The 20,152-nt window shown below is 39.6% G+C and overlaps 1 protein-coding gene across 1 annotated transcript; it reads left to right on the forward strand.

The window, feature by feature from the left end:
• Positions 1 to 1,124: 1,124 nt before the first annotated feature.
• LOC119731160 (solute carrier family 15 member 4-like) lies at positions 1,125 to 13,547 on the forward strand. The gene is made up of 8 exons (XM_038204206.1): positions 1,125 to 1,541; positions 6,203 to 6,410; positions 6,533 to 6,702; positions 6,900 to 7,117; positions 9,772 to 9,958; positions 10,990 to 11,190; positions 11,931 to 12,062; positions 13,173 to 13,547. Exons 1-8 carry the CDS (start codon positions 1,157 to 1,159, stop codon positions 13,427 to 13,429), a joined length of 1,758 nt encoding a protein of 585 aa, XP_038060134.1. The 5' UTR covers positions 1,125 to 1,156; the 3' UTR covers positions 13,430 to 13,547.
• Positions 13,548 to 20,152: the final 6,605 nt, after the last annotated feature.

The raw sequence follows: 20,152 nt of genomic DNA on the forward strand, positions 1-20,152 counted from the left end.
AAATGTTTAAAGAAGTGCATTTTTCAATAAAATCAACCAAAAAAGAGATGTATCATAGTTTTCATACAATAGAGGAGAGGAAAGTTAAACAGTCGATCCCCACTATTTTTTTTGTGTTTCATTGCAACCAAAATAACCATTTTTTCTGTTTTAGAAGTCTGCGCAACGCTCTGAAAACAATTTTTTTTTTGGCAAAAATTTTAATTGCTTTGCAACCAAACTGACTACCGTACATCCTGTACATTACTGATACTGATTGTGGGGCGGGAACCAGCCTACTGTCTGGCAGCCAATAATTTGAAAATTTGTCAAGTATTAATTAACTAAACTTAAAAATGTGGGCCGATTATTTGTTTAAGGGTCCAGGTCTCATTCCAAAGTGAATAAATTTTTTAGATTTAAACTTTAAACTGGCCGCTTGTGCACATTTAATGCCTTGTTTCCTCAGAGCAGAGTGTACTGATTGGACTGAAATGGTAGCCTATTTGTTTTCAAGCTCTCATGCTTGTGGTTTTGGGAATTGATTACTCTCGTAATATTTTGTGGTCATCTCGTGACTCCAGCTTATATCACATGATGCAGTCGATTGTCATGCAATCTTGTTTATCATGTTTACACTCAATCTCTACATCTTCCAACTGCTGTTTTGTTGACATTTGTTGTATTTTTCTCTCCTGAAGTGTTTGCGTACATACGGGTCACTGCTAATTTTTGTCTAAAGTTCATTTTATTTATGGTAGGGCGTTTTTTTTTTGCTGGTTCCTTTTTTGATGGATTGATACAATATGTGAGTGCTGTTCAAAAGTTCCTCCGATTTCTTTGCCTTTGTTTTACTAGACAAAACCATGTATGTTGCTTGATTTTCCCCAAAAATTCCTGTGAAAGTTTGAAAGAGTGAAAGTTGTGCTGTCAGAGTGGAGTTTGGAAAACCGGGTCTTAGAAATTATTTGCAAGCTGCGAAGACCAAAGGATTTTTAAAGCCCAATTTAAACATGTTGGAGTGATTTGAAGCCCAATTTAAACATGTTGGAGTGACTTTGAAACTAATTTACATTTGGTTTGTTTCTTTCTTTTTGACAGATTTGCTGTTCAGTTCTTCCTCCATGGTTCTTCACAGATGTTGTCTTGACTGAGTTTTTTTTCTGGCTGCACCAAAATGTCGAACGCTTACGATGAAATTGACGAGAGTTTGAAAACTCCAGTGAAGAATGGCAGCATACCGGACGAGATGACATCAAGGGCAGAGACAGATTCCCCAGCCCAAGGGAGAAAGTTGTTCGGCATCCAGCGCGACCGTCTCGGCGTGGTGCTGTGTATATTGGTCTGTGAGTTGTGCGAGCGGATGACCTACTACAGCATTGCTGGAAACCTGGTGCTCTACTGCACCAACGAGCTGAAATTCACGAGTGCCGACGCGACCACCGTTACCTTCATCTTCACAGGAACGTCTTATTTTGTGCCGGTCATCGGTGGGTGGATTGCTGACACCGTGTCGGGAAAATACAATGCTATCCTCGGAGCTGCCCTCATTTATTGCATAGGTATCAGTTCGAATTTGTTTTCCCTCATTTATTGTCATTACAAACGACCATGACAAGGTGACGTATTAGCAATTAGGCTGTGAATTTCCAAATTTCAGTTATTATCTGATTTTTCCAACTAGGACTTGTTGAATAATATTTGAATAATTGAATTGAAAATGACTGATTGAGTTAAGTTGTCCATGCGATGAATTTTTCTAAGGAACACATTTTGTGCAACTTTCTACTCAAATTAAATGTATGGAAATTATTTGACATCCCTTTTTGGTTAATTTTATTCAGAGGCTTTTCCGGAAACTGGGATGTCATTTTAGAAAGACACCGTTCAGTTATGGGGTTTTCTGTTCAAATGTGAACCAAAAAAATCTGCTCATAGAAATTATATTTGTGACAAAATTTGCTCATTGGCTTACTGCCGTGTGCTGACACAACAGATCACCAAGGAAAAGAAAATTTACAACAGCAAATAATATCCAAAATTCCGGTAACTTTTTGTGCTGAAATAGATGTGACATAAATGCTTGTGCCTGAAATGACGTCACACTTTTTCTCATGAATATGAAAATTGCATCAGCATAAAAACCAAAAAGGCACCAAAATACCCTGGAAAATGGCAAAATGAAAAGTGAAAATAAGGTTAAAAATTTGTATTTGCAAGAACTACATTAAAAAAATTACATTGCATGGACCCCTTAAACATGCGAATTAAGCCTAAACTGGCCACCGATCTGGATTCACACGCATATTAGCCTTTAGTCAAGGCGCGTGTGTCTACCCAGATGCTTGGCGCCCCGGATTCTGGCACAAAAAAGACCAGTCTTGTTTCGTGCCATCCGGGGCACCGGCCACACGTTCGGGTATACATGTATATAGACACGCGGGCCTTGACTAAAGGCTACACGCCCATGAACATGCATCTAAAAATAATGTAAAGAACAGGTAGCAGAATGACCAATCTTAAGAAGAAATTTGAGCTAAAATATAGGCTTAGTCCTCATGGACGCTGTCAAATCATGTGCGAAAGTGGCATTTAACAAAAGTTTGGCATTTCACAAACAGTATGAAACCACATCATCTCATCGACATGGGCGTTGCGAGGGGGGGGGCAAGGGGTGCACTTCCCCCCCCCCCCCGGAAAAGCAAAAAAAAAAAAAAAGGAAGGGAAAAAAAGGAAAAAAAAGAAAAGAAAAAGAAGCGCGAAGACAAAGTGGTGTAAATTTAATGAGTGTGGGGGGGGGGGGCAAAATGTCCCTCCCCCCCCCTCTAAAACTGATAAATCGAGAATGTGTTGAGAAATACAAGCATTTTTTGGCAAAATACATTTTTGCCCCCCTCTAGAAAAAATCCTGGCGACGCCCATGCTAATCGAGACTGCTCATTTTTTGGGGTTAAATACTTGAATTTAAAAAAAGGAGCTCAAAGTTTTTGGGGGGGATATTTGGTTGATGATCATATATTCCAATATTCTGCAAATTCAACACAGCCTTAATTTTTTTGGGGAGGGAGTTGTGCCACAAGCACAACTCTACTGGGTGAGTCAAAAAATAAGGGAAACCAAAATGTCAGGACCATCTTTTTTTTTTATAAAGTTCTGCATGTAGCACTTCCAAAATCTAGGATATGAAAGCCCAATTCATAAGCTTTCCTTCAGTACAAGAATAATTCAAATCACTCATGTACTTTTTAAGTTACAGAATTTGAACAAAAACACTGGTTTAAAATTCAGTCCATGGATCACAAAAACCGTTAGTGTTCTTTCAGCAAAATGAAAACAATTTACATAGTGTGAATTGTTTTTTGTTTTGCTGAAAGAACACTTGCTTTTTGGTGATCGGTGGACAGAAAGTTCAAAAGGTGTTTGTTTAAAATTCCGTAACTTGAAAAGTGCATGAGTGATTTGAATGATTCTTGTACTAAAAGAAAGCTTATTAATTGGGCTTTTATATCCTAGATTTTGAATGTTCTGTATGCAGAACTTCATGTAAAAAAATGGTCCTGGCATTTGGGCCAAAAAAAAAGTCTCCGGTTTCTGGTATGCGCGTGCGGCGCCGTAGCCATGCGCGTCGGCAAAATGAAAAAGTTTTTTTTTCAATGAAAGATGATGTCTCAAAACCGCCAAACTCACTGGTTTGACTGGAATTCTGCTGCTGCACAATTTTAACGTGTTTTTAGGTTGGGGTTATGGTCGAGAATAAGCTTTATGTGGCCTCTCTGGACTCCCAATCCCATATAGGCCTATTTGTACTAAGTTTAGTCGGGCACCATTTGCGGTCATTAGCCGACATTTGAAGCAAAAAAATCAGGTAAAAAAAAAAAAAAAGCCGCGTCGCCGCACCACTTTTGGGGCAAGCTCCATACCAGAAACCGGAGACTTTTTGGGGGGGGGGGCCATTTGGGTTCCTTTTTTTTTTTTTTTTACTCACCCTGTTGAAAAAACCTTTAGTTGGACAAAGGAATTTGTTTGAAGTTTCTGTCCACATGCTCTTCAACAAATGACTTTTTTTCGCCACTAACAAATTTTCACAATTCATGTTTTATTAAAAACACTTCCTATTACATTTATTATCAGCGTCCGCCACCTGATAAAAAGGTTTTATTTTGGGTGTTTTTTAATAAATCTCTTGAAAGTAATTTACAACATTTGCCAACATAAAAAACTGCCAAATTACCTTACTTGACTGTAATGTGCAGAATAATAGGGCCAAAAATAGGTCTGCTTCCGATTACATGGCATTTGAAAATAGGGTACATGTAGGTAGGGACATTTTTTGGGCACTTTTTTGTACGATCATTTGGAGGTGTCTGCGTGTAGTAAATGGTAAAAGGGAGTAATTGATGGTTTTTGAGTTTTTTTCCTCATTTCCCCCCAGCTCCCCCTCCAAAAAAAAAATTAGGGTAGGCCTAGGGGCTGTAAAAAAAATAGGGTAGGTAGGGTAAACGGAAGCAGAATTTTAATTTTTGTGGGCCTAATCTTAAGCATCCTGTGAAACCACGGCACCTGGTTGCAATAAAAGTGGATTTTTTGTATTCCAATGATGGTTGGTCGACCATCGTTGGAATTTTTCTTTTCTTTTTTGGTGACATTTCGTTTACAAACGGTTACACATCCCTGAACGGGTGGAAGCCAGCTAAATTCTGGCTCCCTAAGCTGACAATTCCCCGACATCTGAAGTAGGGTCAGGGAACCAGACTGCAAGAACAGCATTTTTGTTTTTGGCTTTTTCAGCCTTTATGAACACAAAACATTAAATAGGTCTGCCAGTAAAACAATATTTTCCATAAAATACGTACCCCAAATCCATGCAATGCATATCCATTACTTAAAGGGAATATATACATCATTTGCTTTTGCTGTAATTTTCAGAAATGGATGGAATTGGGGGTTGGAAATATATAGCAAATATAGTTACACTGACTTTTTTGAGGTTTTGGGTTCGAAAATGCTATAAAAACCAAGAAAAACAATCATTTTCCTGTAGTCTGGTTCCCTGACTCCATATAAGAAGAAACAGAGCAGTTTACATACATTGGGGAATTGTAAGGTCAGGGAACCAGTCTAGCTGGCTTGTACCCATTCATAGGTGTGTAATCGATTGCAAACAAGTGCGATGGTCAATTGGGGCCAGTATTTGAAAAAAAGCCAGTTTTTTCCAACGCTGGTCGGCCGACCAGCGTTGGAAATTGATACAAAAATACCACTTTTCTTGTAAATGACAGTATACCAGGTGCCATGATTTTACAGGATGCTTTACACTGTCATTCACTAACAGTCCAGCAAGGTATTTCAAAATGATTTGGTAGTTTTATTTTTTGATGTTTGCAAATGTTGTATTTTCCCTTTAAACTTACAGCACACATTAGCCTACAGTACATTCAAAAGTGAATAACTTTTGTATTGTTAGAAAAATAGGAATTTCACAAAACAAAATCTACACTTTATAAAAATCTATATTCCCAAAACCGTATGCAGACTTTTTCTTTCAATGTCTCATTCAAAAGTGAATTTCTTTTCGTATTGTAAGAAATATAACAATTTGAAAAAATCATATAGTTGAGATTGAATTTTAGAAATACAGGGTGTCTAAAAGATATTGAACCCTTAAAACGCTCTCTTTTACACAGCTTTTAAAAACATCGCAAATATGGATACATATTTAGAGAGTAACATTTATTAGCTTTCAACAACGAAAAACTCTTGCTAATCGGGTAAATATTTATTGAGTTATGGCCAATTGAAAATAAGCGCCGCTTTTTCATTTTGTCTACGGCGACTGATATTTTGACTGCCGCAACAATACGCCGAAACTTGCATTCCGTGAAAAAGGCTACCAAGTAGAGGGCAGACACAGAGCAGCACAGTAAACATCTAAGAAGTTAACCAAACAGCCCAATTCTGGACTACCATTACTTCCAAAATCGGTGCTTATTTTTAATTGCCAATAAGTTTATAACTCAATAAATATTTGCCCAATTGGAAAGGTATTTTTCATCGTTGAAATGCTAATGAACTAACTCCTCAAACTTTTTTATTTTTTCAAAGCTGTAAAAAAAGGAAGCTTTGAGTTTTATTTGTTGTGTTTTGCACCCTGTGACATTGCGAGAGTAACTTTTACATTCTCAATGTTGTTGTTGTTTTATCTTTCTCTATTTCTTTGATCAAGGCACGACCATGTTGCCCATCATCTCCATAGATTTTACCCATTATGGCCCCCACCTAGGGCTGACCGTGGGCCAACAGCGAGGCTTCTTCATGTTCAGTCTAGCCGTCATTGCCATCGGTACAGGCGGCATCAAATCCAACGTGGGCCCGTTCGGAGCTCAACAGTTGGATGATCTTGGAGAGGGTCCAGTCAAATCTTTCTTCAATTGGTAAGATCATGGTCAAATTGTTCTTTGTGTCAAATGTAATAAAATGGCCAGCCAAACTCAAAATCGAATTTTCGATTCTCCAGGTTTTTGTAAAGTATAATTTTGGACTTTTTCATGTGAAGGTTCTACTGGTTCATCAACGTGGGTTCTGCCATCGCCTTCTCTGCTGTGGTCTATGTACAGCAGCAGATCGGATTCGATGTGGGATATGCTATCCCAGCAGTCTCCATCGTCGTGGCGATCTCCATGCTTATGATTGGCAAAAGGTGGTATCGTATGAAACCGCCCCAAGGTGAGCACACGTTTATTTTTTTTAATATCCGGTTTCCAAAATCAAAACTGCGAAAAGTGGAACTCAAACCAAATCCGTTTATCCCACCACGAGAATAACCACAATGGAATTTTAATAACAAGTGGTAACATTTTTTCTTTTTTTAATTGCGAATGCGGCGTTAAATTTTTGAGTTTTTTTTTTTTATTGGCCATTAGGGAGCGTGTTCACAACTGTCGCTAAAATCATCTGGGAGGCTCTGTCACGAATCAGGCAGCCCAACGCCAGGAAATGTGAGATGACAACCTGGCTGGATCGCGCCAAGCAGAGCTTTGGTGGTCACTTCCCAGACTTCAAAGTGGACGAAGTCAGGTCCTTGGGAAGAATTATACCAGTTTTTATCGTCATCGTCTTCTACTGGACTGTCTACAACCAGGTGAGTGAGTCTTGCTTCAAGACTGATTTTTTGTTCCTTGATGCAGTCGCGGTCCTGCATGCCTGGCAAGCTCGGTTGAGCTGCTGCAGAGAGTGCTGTTAACAAGTTGAATCAACTCCATAGTCTTTACTTAATTGAGAAATACTCATTTGGTTAGCACTGCGTCTTGCAGTTTACGTAGCGCAATAGCAATCTGATCGTGGTCGTAGTTGATTGTAGTTGTGCAATATAGTGTAACGTTGACTGTGCCGGGCTGCTGGCAGAGGGTGCCAGCACGGACCCACGGTGCAGCCGTAGCATTGGGACCCCTGCTGCATGGTCAGGGAGACCCATTGCAGACTGTGCCGACTCACTGTAGTGTGACATTTGGTATAACGCGTTCTGTTGTGACTTGTGAGTTGTTTCCTTCGTCGGGCGTGTGAAAACCCAGGATCCGGTCGAAATTACATTGGTGGCAGCGGTGAGATGTCTGACGGAGGAAGTAGAATTTCAATGTTTTTCGCTATGAATACACCAGGTCGAATAGGTTGGCATCCGACTGGCCAGCAAAATGCTCATCTCGTTAGATGACTCAGAGTACGTTGGAATTGTTCAGGGTTTCAAGGAGCCAGGGCCTAGTACATGCTAAGTCCCACGGGAACTGCCTCGCGCTCTACATGGCGACATGGCAGATGCTTTGTTCCACATGGAAAGTTGTCAGGCTGTGCCTGTCAATGCAGCAGGGGCAGGGCTTTGTTTTGGGATGCCACAGGATGATTTTGCCAGTATGCCTAGTACCAGGTCCCACGGGGTATCGTCCCACGCTGTACACGGCCTTGCAACTGACGCTCCGCTCCGCTCCATTTGGAACACTGCCAAGTTATGCCTGTCGATGCAGCAGGGGTGTGGCTTCGTCTGGAGACATCCATGTCTTCTACACCAATACCTGGTGCCAGGGCCCACGATCGGCCCCATAACCCATAAGACGGACGCACGTTCCCTTCCGGAACAGCTCCGTTCCTCACAGATCCATACACCGGCTGCATATTTTCTGCCTGATCAGCCCCATAACACAAACATTTATATGACGGACGCATGCTTCCTTCCGGAATAGCTCCGTTCCGCTCACATCCATACACCGGATACATGTTCCCCTGTGGATCGGCTCTCCACCGCACGAGTCAATTGAGCAGAGCTTGTACAGTTGCTCAGCATGGGAGTCTATGGAGCTGAGCCGTTTGAGCCAATGGAGTTGCTCCGCACAGGAGACTTAATTGGGGTGGGGCCAGCACAGTTGCTCCGCATGGGAGTCTATGGAGCGGAGCCAATGGAACCGATGGAGTTGCTCCGCTCTGAGACTTCGGGCAAAGATGGCGCAGTTGCTCCACATGGGAGTCTATGGAGCGGAGCCGGTGAAGCCGACCTAGTTGCTCCGCACGGGAGTCTGTGGAGCAGAGCTGATGGAGTTGCTCCGCATACAAGTCAATGGAGCGGAGCCGGTGAAGCCGACCTAGTTGCTCCACACGGGAGTCTGTGGAGCAGAGCTGATGGAGTTGCTCCGCATACGAGTCAATGGAGTGGAGCCGGCGCAGCTGCTCTGCATGGGAGTCTATGGAGTGGAGCCCACAGAGCTGGCAACCCTGCTACTAACTGAGTGTGACCCTGCTACTACATGAGTGTGACATGAGTGCTGACTTTCCAGACCCAGATGAAGGCTGAATCAGTTGAGTTAATGAGCCTAGACTTGCAAATAACTCATTAGATAGTCGCGTTTTGTCTGACGAGGCCCCCAATATTTGCTAGCAACGTACTAGCTGGCGTCCTATATCATGTTTACATCCGGCATCCGACAGGCCTAACTGTAATTGGAAGCAACGTACACGCATAGGGCCGAGGATGCAGGAATCGTTTCTGCGTGTTGTCATACCGTGTGCTTCACGTAACCCTGGGACGGCATGCGGTAGTCAACGCCGGTAATCACGGCGGGGCAGGCGGACTAATCGGCGACTTACCGATTTGATTTCAAGTCCTTGTTTAAGGTGTGCGTGAGGGTTGCCCAAGAATGATTGGGTCTTATAAGTGTCAAAGTTTCCAAGACTGGATTTGTTGAATTAATCTTTTTAGAAGAGTTAATTAGCTGAAAATACAATGTATACTGATAACGCGGTAACTTTTGTTCATCAATTAATGTATGCAACATCGTGTCATTTTGAATAATACAACACATAATCATCTGATTGCAGTACATTAGGTTGTTGATCATGTCATTGAATTATTGGTGCCAACCCACATCCTAGCTGCCCGTGTTCTATATTCAGGCGCGGATCCAGAGGGAGGGGGGTGGGGGGGAGTAAAAAAAAAAAAACAGCTGGTTTTTTTTTTCCATAGAAATTCATGAAAACAAAACTTGTGAACCCCAAACCTCCCCCCCCCCCCCGCCCCTGCTCTGACACCCACAATTGTTTTACTGGCAATAATGTCTGCCTTTGCACAAAATACGGACAGATCCAGCTTGGTTAGGGGCTATATGTACACTATTCTGTGATATAGTGTTAATAATCGTCAGATTTGAACAGCGAATTGAACATGCCTCATGAAATTATTCCTACCTTTTGCACTCATACACATTCATTATTGTATTTCATCTAGTAATAATTGTGTTGTATTGCTTCCAGATGTCAACCACCTATTTGCTGCAAGGGGAGCGTATGCGTCTGGTCTACGGCGATTTCACCATACCCGTGGCTGCGCTAAGCCTCTTCAATGCCGCAATCATTCTTGTGATGATTCCGTTTGTTGACCGTCTGCTCTACCCATTCATGGAAAGAATTGGATATCCTCTCTCAAAACTGAAGCGAATAGGTGAGTTGTATCTCCTCATTCTGTTACAACGAGCCTATTTTTTCCTCATGCATAAGCGCAACGGACAGTTTATGCAGCACTTTTGCTGTCGTTGCTTTCTTTTGCTAGGGCTCAGGCGGAGGGGCTCCGGTGGCGCGCACCCGACCTGTTTTTTGGGTCTGGCTGGCGCGCACTCCGGAAATGGGCTCCATACATAGGTTGCTTAAGTGGGTTTCTTTTGTCTGCGGGAAAGGTTTGGCAAGATGCCGGGGTCATTACATGTTGTTACAATTGTATACATTTGTTCAGACTGTGTGTTTTCTATGCTGGGAATGATCAGGTGTGGTACTGGTAGCAGTGTGGCAGGTTGACCACAGAGTTCTTAAGCTGAATAAATAAGAGGTTAATTGTCCCCTTTTCTTGCGTTTTGCCGGATGCGGAGGACAAGAGCCCAATAAGTTTGTGTTACAATATCGTTTTGTGCGTTTGTCTCCTCTTTGTCTTTGCTTCCGTTGTTTGTCTCTTGTTTTTGTGGTTTTTTTTTGTTTATTTGTGTTTTGTCTGTATGCTTGTTGTTGTTTTTTCAAGCTGTTCCGAATATACTCAAACATTTGAGCATGAACTGAATATTCTATAGCTTTTTGACAGGTGAAACAGTGTTCAGCCAGGCATACAATAGGAAATCGGGCCAATACGCTTTGAAAAATTCCCGATAAAAATGTTATTTAAGTCTTATTTTGTTTGAAAGCAAGGATTCTGTTAGGACCAAAATGTTAGGACGCGCCTCATCGTTTTGTTTGTTTTATATATTTCAGGTTTATCCAATCAGCAAACAGTTTGCCACAGTTTTATTCATTTTCAGGATAAAATTTGTCATAAAAATGTCTCGTGTCAGTCAAAACTGAAATGTGTAGCACATTCCAGTTTTAGCATATTTAAATCCTTTATCTTTATTGTCTGAGAAGTCCACTGAACGCCAACCTAACTCCAAAGTAGGGCAAAAGGATTGTAGAATGCTGAATTTCACCTTCTTTTGTCTCCATTTTTATCAGGTATCGGCATGGTACTAGCTGTCTTTTCCATGATCTTGGCAGCTGGAGTTGAATTTGGCCGGAAAGCAAACATCAACGAGTATGGCTACTTCCCGCAGGTAGTTGCTGGCCAGACCTTCAATGCCTCGGACTTGTCCGTCTTTGCACAGGTTCCTCAATACGCTTTTATTGGAGCCAGTGAGATTTTCACAAGTATTACAGGTAGCTATTTTTTTTTATACCTTTAACAATTTTGAAAGATGCTGCCTGATTCTTAAGAAAGTTGGACACGCCTCTCCCCCCCCCCCATATTTAAAGTGCCGGGATATCGTAACGTTTGTCCCACCCCCACGTTTTTCGTCTCAAAATAGAAATTGTGGCCTATATTTGATGCTGTAGCTCAGAATAGTTGTTTCAATGACTCCAAACTCAAAATTATATTCAAATATGATCTTTTGTGTAAAAAAAAAATTAAAAATTAATGTGGCCTGACGTTGCGAACTTAGCAAGTTCTTCTTCAGAGGCTAAAACAGAAATGACAGAGGTACATACATACATGGGGGTGCACACAAACATGCAGGGCTGAAAGAAGAAACACAAAAGGAGGATTAGGTGGGAAAGGTGTGGAAAGATGCAGGGGAGGGTGGATGAGAGAACAAAGAAACCACAAAAAAAAATTGGTTAAAGTGGTCAGAAGTTGCCTCAGATCGCATCACAGAGCGTCTAGAATCCAAAATTGTTCAAACCCCATGCCACCAAGGTTTCTCACATTCTTCTGACCAAGTTCCACATAGCTGCTGTATGTGGTCACCTGACAAAAAACACGCGAACTGATTGGTCAATTTACACTTTCCGATTGATAGTGTAGGCCGGGTCTGTTTTGGACAATATCCCGAAGAAGGTATTTTTTTTCCCAATATTTTATTAATTTTATTTGTGAAGTTCTGTTTTTCTCTTTGCAGGCCTAGAGTTTGCGTACTCTCAGTCTCCCAAATCAATGCAAGGAGTGGTCATGGGGCTATTCCTGGTAACAACAGGCCTTGGTAGCTACATTGGTTCTCTGCTGGTCATTGTCGTCAATGCAATTACCTCAAGTAAGTTGGGTAATTCTTGATAACAAAGTAGTTGCACACTTCTAGTCCTACTAACCACACTAAATAGTATCATGCAATGATTAGGTACGAATCCAGCTAGAGACAGCATCAGGAATATATGTCAGGTCTCTCCTAAGTGAATGAATGTGTGCTTGGGAGGTTTATAAACACTTTGCTTAAGACTGTTCGGAGTCTGGAATGCTGATAATTACTCGAGGCGAAGCCAAGGGTAATAAGGTGTTTCACGGTTATATGCGCCATCTTGTTCGTCCATGGGCAAGAAGGCGCATATTTCAGTGAAACACCTTATTATTAGCATTCATAAAAACCTTTTCGGTCAAAAAATCAAAACTTTTCGATCCAAAAGTCACAACAAGTCAAAAATAAAAAATTTCCAACCAATTTTTATCAACAATTAACTTTACTTTATTTTTTTTGATAAATGGAGGTTGGCGCATGCGCCATGTGTACTGCGTCGGCGTTGGCACGCAGATGCAACTTACAGCTACGCGATGTCGCGCTGATCCGATGATTTATAGCAACTGCGGGCCCATGTGCGTCATGTCAACACTTGCGCGCACTTCGCCGAATAGAAAAACGAACTACTAATGGCAATTTCCAACGATGCGTCTTTAGAAAGGCCTTCTTTTGTTGATTTCTTCAAAACAGCTTGCCAGAGAGAATAATTTCACAGGGAGTTTAGTCCCCTTACTATCTTTCAACCATTAAAGTAGGTTTTTCAACAATAATTACGCCAGTAACTTTTTGGATAGCTGCAAATGATGGACTGTAGCTTTAACCAATACAACAGTAAAAGGCACTGGATTTCATGGTAGCTGCAATCGGCTCAGTCAGAACGTATGTGTCTCTGACGCTGAATTCAGGCCCAATTCAAAACATGACTCAGCAACTTTTGATTTGAAATCCTGATACTACAATATTGTTTTCTCGGAATATACAGCATTCGCTGAGCTTAAACTTCATCGATTAATTTGTTCAGCATATGGCCTGTAACCTTCTTTACAGATTTTGAGCACTTTATTGTTGCTTCAAACGAACATAATTATGCACAAATTGCAAATGATGGACGCTACTTTTAATTGGATGCAGGTAGTGGGGAGTGGATTCCAGATGAAGTCAACTACGGTCACCTTGAGTTCTTCTTCCTCGTCTTGGCTGTGATCATGGCCATTGACTTCGGCTGTTTCTTGTTCATCGCGAGGGGCTACATCTATGTCAAGGATGCCGAGATACAGCATGACGACCAGCACAGCGACCAACCTCCGGACCCTGGGGATAATGGAGAACCAATGTCCAGCAGGGGAAAAAAGCGGGGCAGTCAGGATGAAAACACGCCCTTTTTTTAGTGATTCTGGAATGACAGTCTTCCTGTTTCTATCATCTCCTTCTGCCTGGGCGAGTGAAAAAAAAAGTGACCCGGATGAAAGGTTTTTTTCTTAAACTACAATCACATTTGATACACCAATGAAGTATATCTTAAAAGGAGCATGTTCTTTCACTCATCTGAAAACAAAAGAATGACTGAAATTGAATCATACGTCAGACGTTATGCGGTTTTACTAAAAGAACCCATTTTTATAGCTGTCCGTGGAATCCCATTATAGCTATTGAGCTGAGTGAGAATTACAGATTCACACACGCGTTCAAATGAAATGAGATTTTAGTAATTGAAATCAAGAATGCAACATTATTGATACCATCAGATTTTGTGATTTGAATGTGAGGAACAAAGTCGACTCTTTCTTTCTGAAATATTGAAGATGATTTTTGTATGTTTTCCTTTGCAAGTTCTCGTTCGTTTATCGCGGTGGGAAAACATTCATGTTTCATTGTACTCCATGGGTATTCATCAGTTCGTAGAACGGTAAATGATCAGTGGTGGACAGCGGAGTTTTGTGATCTTTTTATTGAAATGAACATAACTGTAGAATAGAGTATGCAAATAACGTTAAAATTTCCATAGCTAAAAGTCAATAAGATATACGTCATCCCTATTTTTCTTTTTATGAAATGGAGCAAGCCAAATATTTTTAAACTATTTTTCAAATTTGGTCACTTTCTTTTTGACTCACCCTGTATGTGTTTGCTTGTATGTTAATGCGCTTTGTCATTGTGCCTGTAACACCCATTTCATACTAATGCTCAGAGTCACGCTAAACCACTTTTTTTGGAAGATTTTAATTAAAGGAAAGGTCCGAGAGCAACACCACCAGCCCCATTTGGTTTTCCTAGACCTTGTCAAAGCCTTCGACTCAGTAAACCAAGACTTCATGGGCCATCCTCCTGAAGATTCATATCCCAACCAAAGTAGTTAACATCATCAAAAGCTTCCACTCTGGTCCCAATGCTTTTTGGGTGTGGCACCCCGAAAAAGTAATTTTAAAATTGAAATGATGAACATCAGGTGGCATAACAGAAGTTATGAACTTTCTAATGAGACATTAAACAAAGAAAAAAATCAGTCTGCCATAACTTATCAATTTTTTTTCAATTCAGCTTTTAGACTTGACTAAAGTCGGACTTAAGTTGATACCCATAAATACACTCTGCCATCACAACCCAGGCCTGAATTCCATCAGCAATGTCCTGCCTGCAACGTGCAATAAGTGCCATATTAACACGCGTACCACTTCAGTGTGTGTAGCCTACGTGTACGCATACTGCACAGACCAAGCGCAGCGCCCGACTCGGACCAAGTCTAACTTCAGCTCGATTGTTAAAGGGAAGATACAACATTTGCAAACATCACAAAACGAAATGATCAAATTATCATGAAATACCTTACTGGATTGTTAGGGAATGACAGTCTAAAGCATCCTGTAATATAGTGGCTCCTGGTGTGCTATCATTCTCAAGAAAAATGGTATTTTTCCAACGCCGTTTGAGAAAACTGGCTTTTTTCAAAACCTACTTCTAATTTTTCATAATTAGTTATTCATTGTTTTCTTTGCAATTGATTACACACCTGTGAAGGGGTACAAGCCTGCTAGACTGATTCTCTGACCTTAGTACAATTCCCAAAAGTCTATAAATTGCTCCGTTTCATCTTAAGTGGGGTCGGGGAACCAGACTACAAGAACATGATTGGTTTTCTTGGTTTTTCCAGCATCTACAAACCCAAAATGTGAAACGAGTCACTTTAACAATATTTTCTATAACATAATCCTCCAAATCCATTTATTTCTGAAAATTGCGGCAAAAGCAAATGTTGTACATTCCCTTTAAACAAGCGCAACAAAACTTTTTTTTAAGAGATCTTGCCTACAAATCCTTAAAAAAATTTGTTAATTCAAGGACATCATATTGTTTGAAATTTGTTCTGAAAAAAACACCCATTTCATAGTAATGTTCAGAGTCACGCTAAACCAGTTTTGTTTTAAAGATTTTAATTAAAGGGAGGGTCCCCATGCTTTTTGGGTGTGGCACCCTGAAAAAGTAATTTCAAAATTCATATGAACATTAGGTAGCATAGCAGAAGTAATGAACTTTCCAATGATATTATAAACAAAGAACAAAATCGATCTACGCTAAATTATCATTTTTTTTTCAATTCTGCTTTTAGACTTGACTAAAGTCGGACTTAAAGAGATCTTGCCTACAAATCCTTAAAAAACTGTTCATTCAAGGACATCGTATATTGTTTGGAAATTTGTTCAGGAAAACAAAAATTCAAAAAAATAATAATTCCTGTCTGAAACCAAGACTTATTTGGGTCGATCTGAGTCACTTTTAATACTATTTGGTTCAGCCGAACTCTTGAAGCCAGTTTGAAATGGCTGCAAAATTTCAGTCTTTCTGAATTTATGTTTGAGAAACACTGACAAAATAACGGTTTTCAAACAGTTGAGATATTCTTTAGTGAGGAATGTGATTGGCAGACAGTCCCTCAAGAACCAAGAAATTGTACTTTTCGAAATAATATACAGAAATGTTACAGTGCTATAGCGTAAAAAAAAAATAATAATATGGAGTATTAATGTATAAGTTTACAGCTTATAGAGGTTGCTTTCTTTTGCTGGCAAAGTAGTTAAGCCAAAGCTTGATATAAATATTGGACCAAAGATGACTTTTTAAAGAAGAATATGTTAAGTGCTACAAGCATGTGCTCGAATAAATCTAAAATCAAGTGCTAAACATTTTGTGAAATAAGAGTTATATATTGACCATACTGTTACTTTTGTGAAAGCTGTACCGGTCCAGTTTGTCTATAATCCGTAATTCTACTTGTGTATTCAAAACTTGAAAGTAGTGCTTATATTATTTAGTCAAAAATATTATTATTATTAGAGGGACCAGTGAAATGAATTTTACACTGGAACATACATGTGTTGCAAATATGCATTCCTCTGAAAATGTATACAAACTATGAAACCTCCCTTTTTGGGTAAAATTGTAAACTTTTTTTAAATGTTTAAAATGTTTCATGCTTTTACTGGCAACCGAGGGCGCTGTTGCTGTGATGTCACTTTAGGAACAGACTCTTTGAATTGAGGTTTTCTCTTCAAATGGTAAACTCAAAATGTTGCTCATTGAAAATATTTGCACATAAAGGTTTGTCATTGTCGTACTGTCATGTACTGAAACACCAATGAATCATCGAAAAATAGAAAAGCAACCACAGCAAAAAACACAAATTCATGTGATTTGTTTTGCTCAGTAGTGAAGCAGATGTACCGGGAACTCTGCCTTGAATGACATCACAACTTAATTACACACATTAGCGCATTTCGTGTCTGCATAGTGATTCATGTTAATTGTGTTTACTGTTTTAAGGAAATTATCAACAGCGATCATAAGATGGACCCCATTTTTTTAGTGGAAATTTGTTTGTATATGGGAGCAACAAACAGTGCGTCGTAGGCGGGGGAGTGTGAACGTCGTGGGGGCACAGCCCCCCCCCCCCCCCCCTAAAAGAATTGTCACCCCCACTGGAAATTTGTTAGACCTATAAGTGACCAGGGTGAATGGGTTAAATAGAAATTGGGCAACCGCCCCCACCCCCCTTCGCCCCCATGGTGAGAATGACCCTGCCTACGCCAGCAGCTGGCAACAAACAATAATTGAAAAGGACTTTGATTTTCACAGGGAAAATACTATGCAATATGAATATTGTCACTCTGTTTGAATTCCAAAGCAAACTAGACAACACAATTTTTTTGTGTTTTAAATGTACTCGTCTTTTTCATGAGCCTACCTTAGATTTTTCAAAAAGAAGTACAAAAAAAATTCTGTAACAAACGTTAACAAAAGCTATTTATTAATTCACTAATTCCTTTCTAACCGATACTGATTTGTACATATCGGTATTGTATTTTAATGTACTGAGGAAGTTAATAATTATGTAGAAAATAATTATGATAGAAAAAGTTTGATATTCATGAATATGTAACCAGGACGCAGTATTATCTGAAATTAGCCTTTTGTCAATTAAACTCAGGAAATTTACACTTTTTTAATTCGTTTTTTAGTAATTGTTATTGAATTTGGGATGAAACCCTTCAGATGTCTGCCTTAATAACAGTATTAATAATGTGACACATTTTGTATGTGAGGCTGATATACTTTTTTCAGGTAAATTTTGCAGAGATCTATTTTTTAATGGTAAAATTTAAATTAACTTTTGAAGAAAAAAAATGATCAAGAAGCAACCGACAGTATTTACCCTGTACAATATAGTTTGGTTTTGTTGATGTTTTGATTCATTGTAAATCAAAGTGGTTATGATTTTTTTAGTTTTCTTAATAAATGACATTTAAATATATTGAATAAAGTTAGAGTAACCATCGAGACATTTCACCTTAGGCTACCAAATAAAGAAATCTGCAGCAGAACTTGTTTGTCATTAAAGGCAAACTGCTTACCACATCTGTTAAAAAAACTTACCTTAAACGATCATTATAAAAAAAAATGAGGCCCCCCCATAAAATTCTATATTCCCCAACTAAAAAAATATGGCAGTTCCACAAAGAACAAGATAAACACTACTGCCATGTGCAGTAAGTATCATGTCGTTTAGTCAATATCCATCATCTTTGATCTTTTGGCACAAATTTACCCATAGATAATACAAAGTCATTTATAAGCGACGAGAAAGGGGGACATTATTGACCTTTATGTGTTGTAGGTGTGTAACCCCCCCCCCCCCCACCCACCCCCAAAAGTCGTTAACTAAAATGGGACAAAAACTAATAAAGGGCATGCTAAGGCCAAATAAACCCCCCCAAAAACATGTTAAGCGTCCCCGCCCGCTTCCTATTTGGAGGCAGCCTCTTTTTTCTTTTTTTTAACCGATTTTAAACAGTGACATCATTTTGGCCTCTTTTTGCAAGTATGTCATTTCCCCGAGTCCAATGGCGGCCATTAAAAAAAACACCTGGCAGCCATCTTGAAAAATAGCCCGGTTGGGCGGCCATTTTGGAGGGGACTAAAAAGGGCCTCCCATTTCCTTATTTTCCAAAAAGGCAGGACGCTAAATATGTTTGTTTTTTTATTTGGCCTAATGTTCTTGAATTTATTCTCAACTTGTTATCGCCTTCGAATGCAGGAGATATTTCAAAACTTTCCGGGGAGGGGTCTGGGAGCAAGCCTTCACTCACCCCCCCCCCCCCCGGCTGGTTGTACGCCTATGAAGCATGACAGACAATGAATATTATACATCAACATCACAAGAAACTATTGGAGTTAACACCACCTCAGGTTTACAAGATTTCTTTTTAATAACACTTAAACCGTGCATAATCACACTCGCATTGTATAGTTGGAATCACACATTTTGAAAGTTAATATTTTTTTCGATGAAAAATGATTTCCCAAGCATATCTTATTTCGGCAGAACATACGTAGAAGTAGCCATGGTATGTTGTAGGTTACATGAAAACAAACTGGCTAAAGAAAGCATAGGGGGAAACAGTGATGGCTTTACAAAATAAAAACAACATTTGTTTAAGAACATTTTTTAATGGAAATGTTGATATTTAGTAGTTCAAAGTTCATTGTAAAACAAAATGCATACATATTTAGGTAAGCTCGGTGTGATTACAAAAATTACAACAAAACATTTAATATTTAAGGAAAGCAAATTTATGAATAAAACAACAAGGCACTCGGCGGGATGCACTTGAACCCAAAGCCTCGATAACACTGAGCTAAATATTTGTGCTTCATGTTCACTTCTAAAACATGATCAATGCCGATGACTTTAATTTAGAAAAACAAATTAAAACAGTTTGCATAAATAAAATTCAATAGTTCAGCACACCCAAAATACAAGGCTTTGTTAACTGTTATATCATTCTACAAACTTGAAAAAAAAAATTGGGCAAAGCCGCAACAAAATAACACACTTATTACAAAAAATAACAATGTATGTGTAAAAGGATATGCAAACAAAAATATATCAAGCTATCACTTTGTTCTAAATTTTTGTACAAAACATTAAAAGCTAGCATGCAGGTTGCTTTTTGGGTGGGTTTTATGGCATGACAAATTTAGCATGCCAGTATCTTATTAACTTTCAACATTTTTTCTTCGTTTTTCGGGGAATTTCGTTTTTATTTTGTTTTATTTTGATTTGTTTCGTGCGGTTTTGTTTTGTTGTGATTTGTTTTGTTCAAAAATGTAAGACAAACGAAAGTGCACCAAAATTAATATCTCATTTTCCAAATTATTGTTTAAATTTTATTTACAGTTTCAAGACTAGGACCCTGTGTGTTTCTATGTCGGGAACCAATAATAGGCTGCCAAAAAAAATCCAGGTGTGACTGCATACCATGGTTCTTATGACTAATGTGTGTCTTAACCCTAAAAGGACCGGGTTATTTTGACCATCTCACAGCCGGCGGGGGGGGGGGGGGGGGGGGGGGTCCGCCCCACACACTCGGATCTCGGCCATCGAGTGACGAAAAATTATGAAACTTGGTGCATGCATAGAGCAACTCAAAATGAACATACCCAAGAACTTTCATGACTATAGGTTGAAGGGTTTTGGAGTTATCGGCTAATTAATTATGCACCAATGGTAATTTGCTTTCGTGTACAACACATATATGGGGAAAAAAATTCGCTGCGCA

This window comes from Patiria miniata, unplaced genomic scaffold, assembly GCF_015706575.1.
Source record: "Patiria miniata isolate m_02_andy unplaced genomic scaffold, ASM1570657v1 HiC_scaffold_23, whole genome shotgun sequence".
NCBI lineage: Eukaryota > Metazoa > Echinodermata > Asteroidea > Valvatida > Asterinidae > Patiria > Patiria miniata.

Coding starts and splice junctions, on each gene's coding strand:
- LOC119731160 (XM_038204206.1), top strand. CDS start 1,157: ATGTCGAACGCTTACGATGAAATTGACGAGAGTTTGAAAACTCCAGTG. Junction 1,542..6,202: donor TGCCCTCATTTATTGCATAG/GTATCAGTTCGA, acceptor TCTTTGATCAAG/GCACGACCATGTTGCCCATC. Junction 6,411..6,532: donor GTCAAATCTTTCTTCAATTG/GTAAGATCATGG, acceptor TTTCATGTGAAG/GTTCTACTGGTTCATCAACG.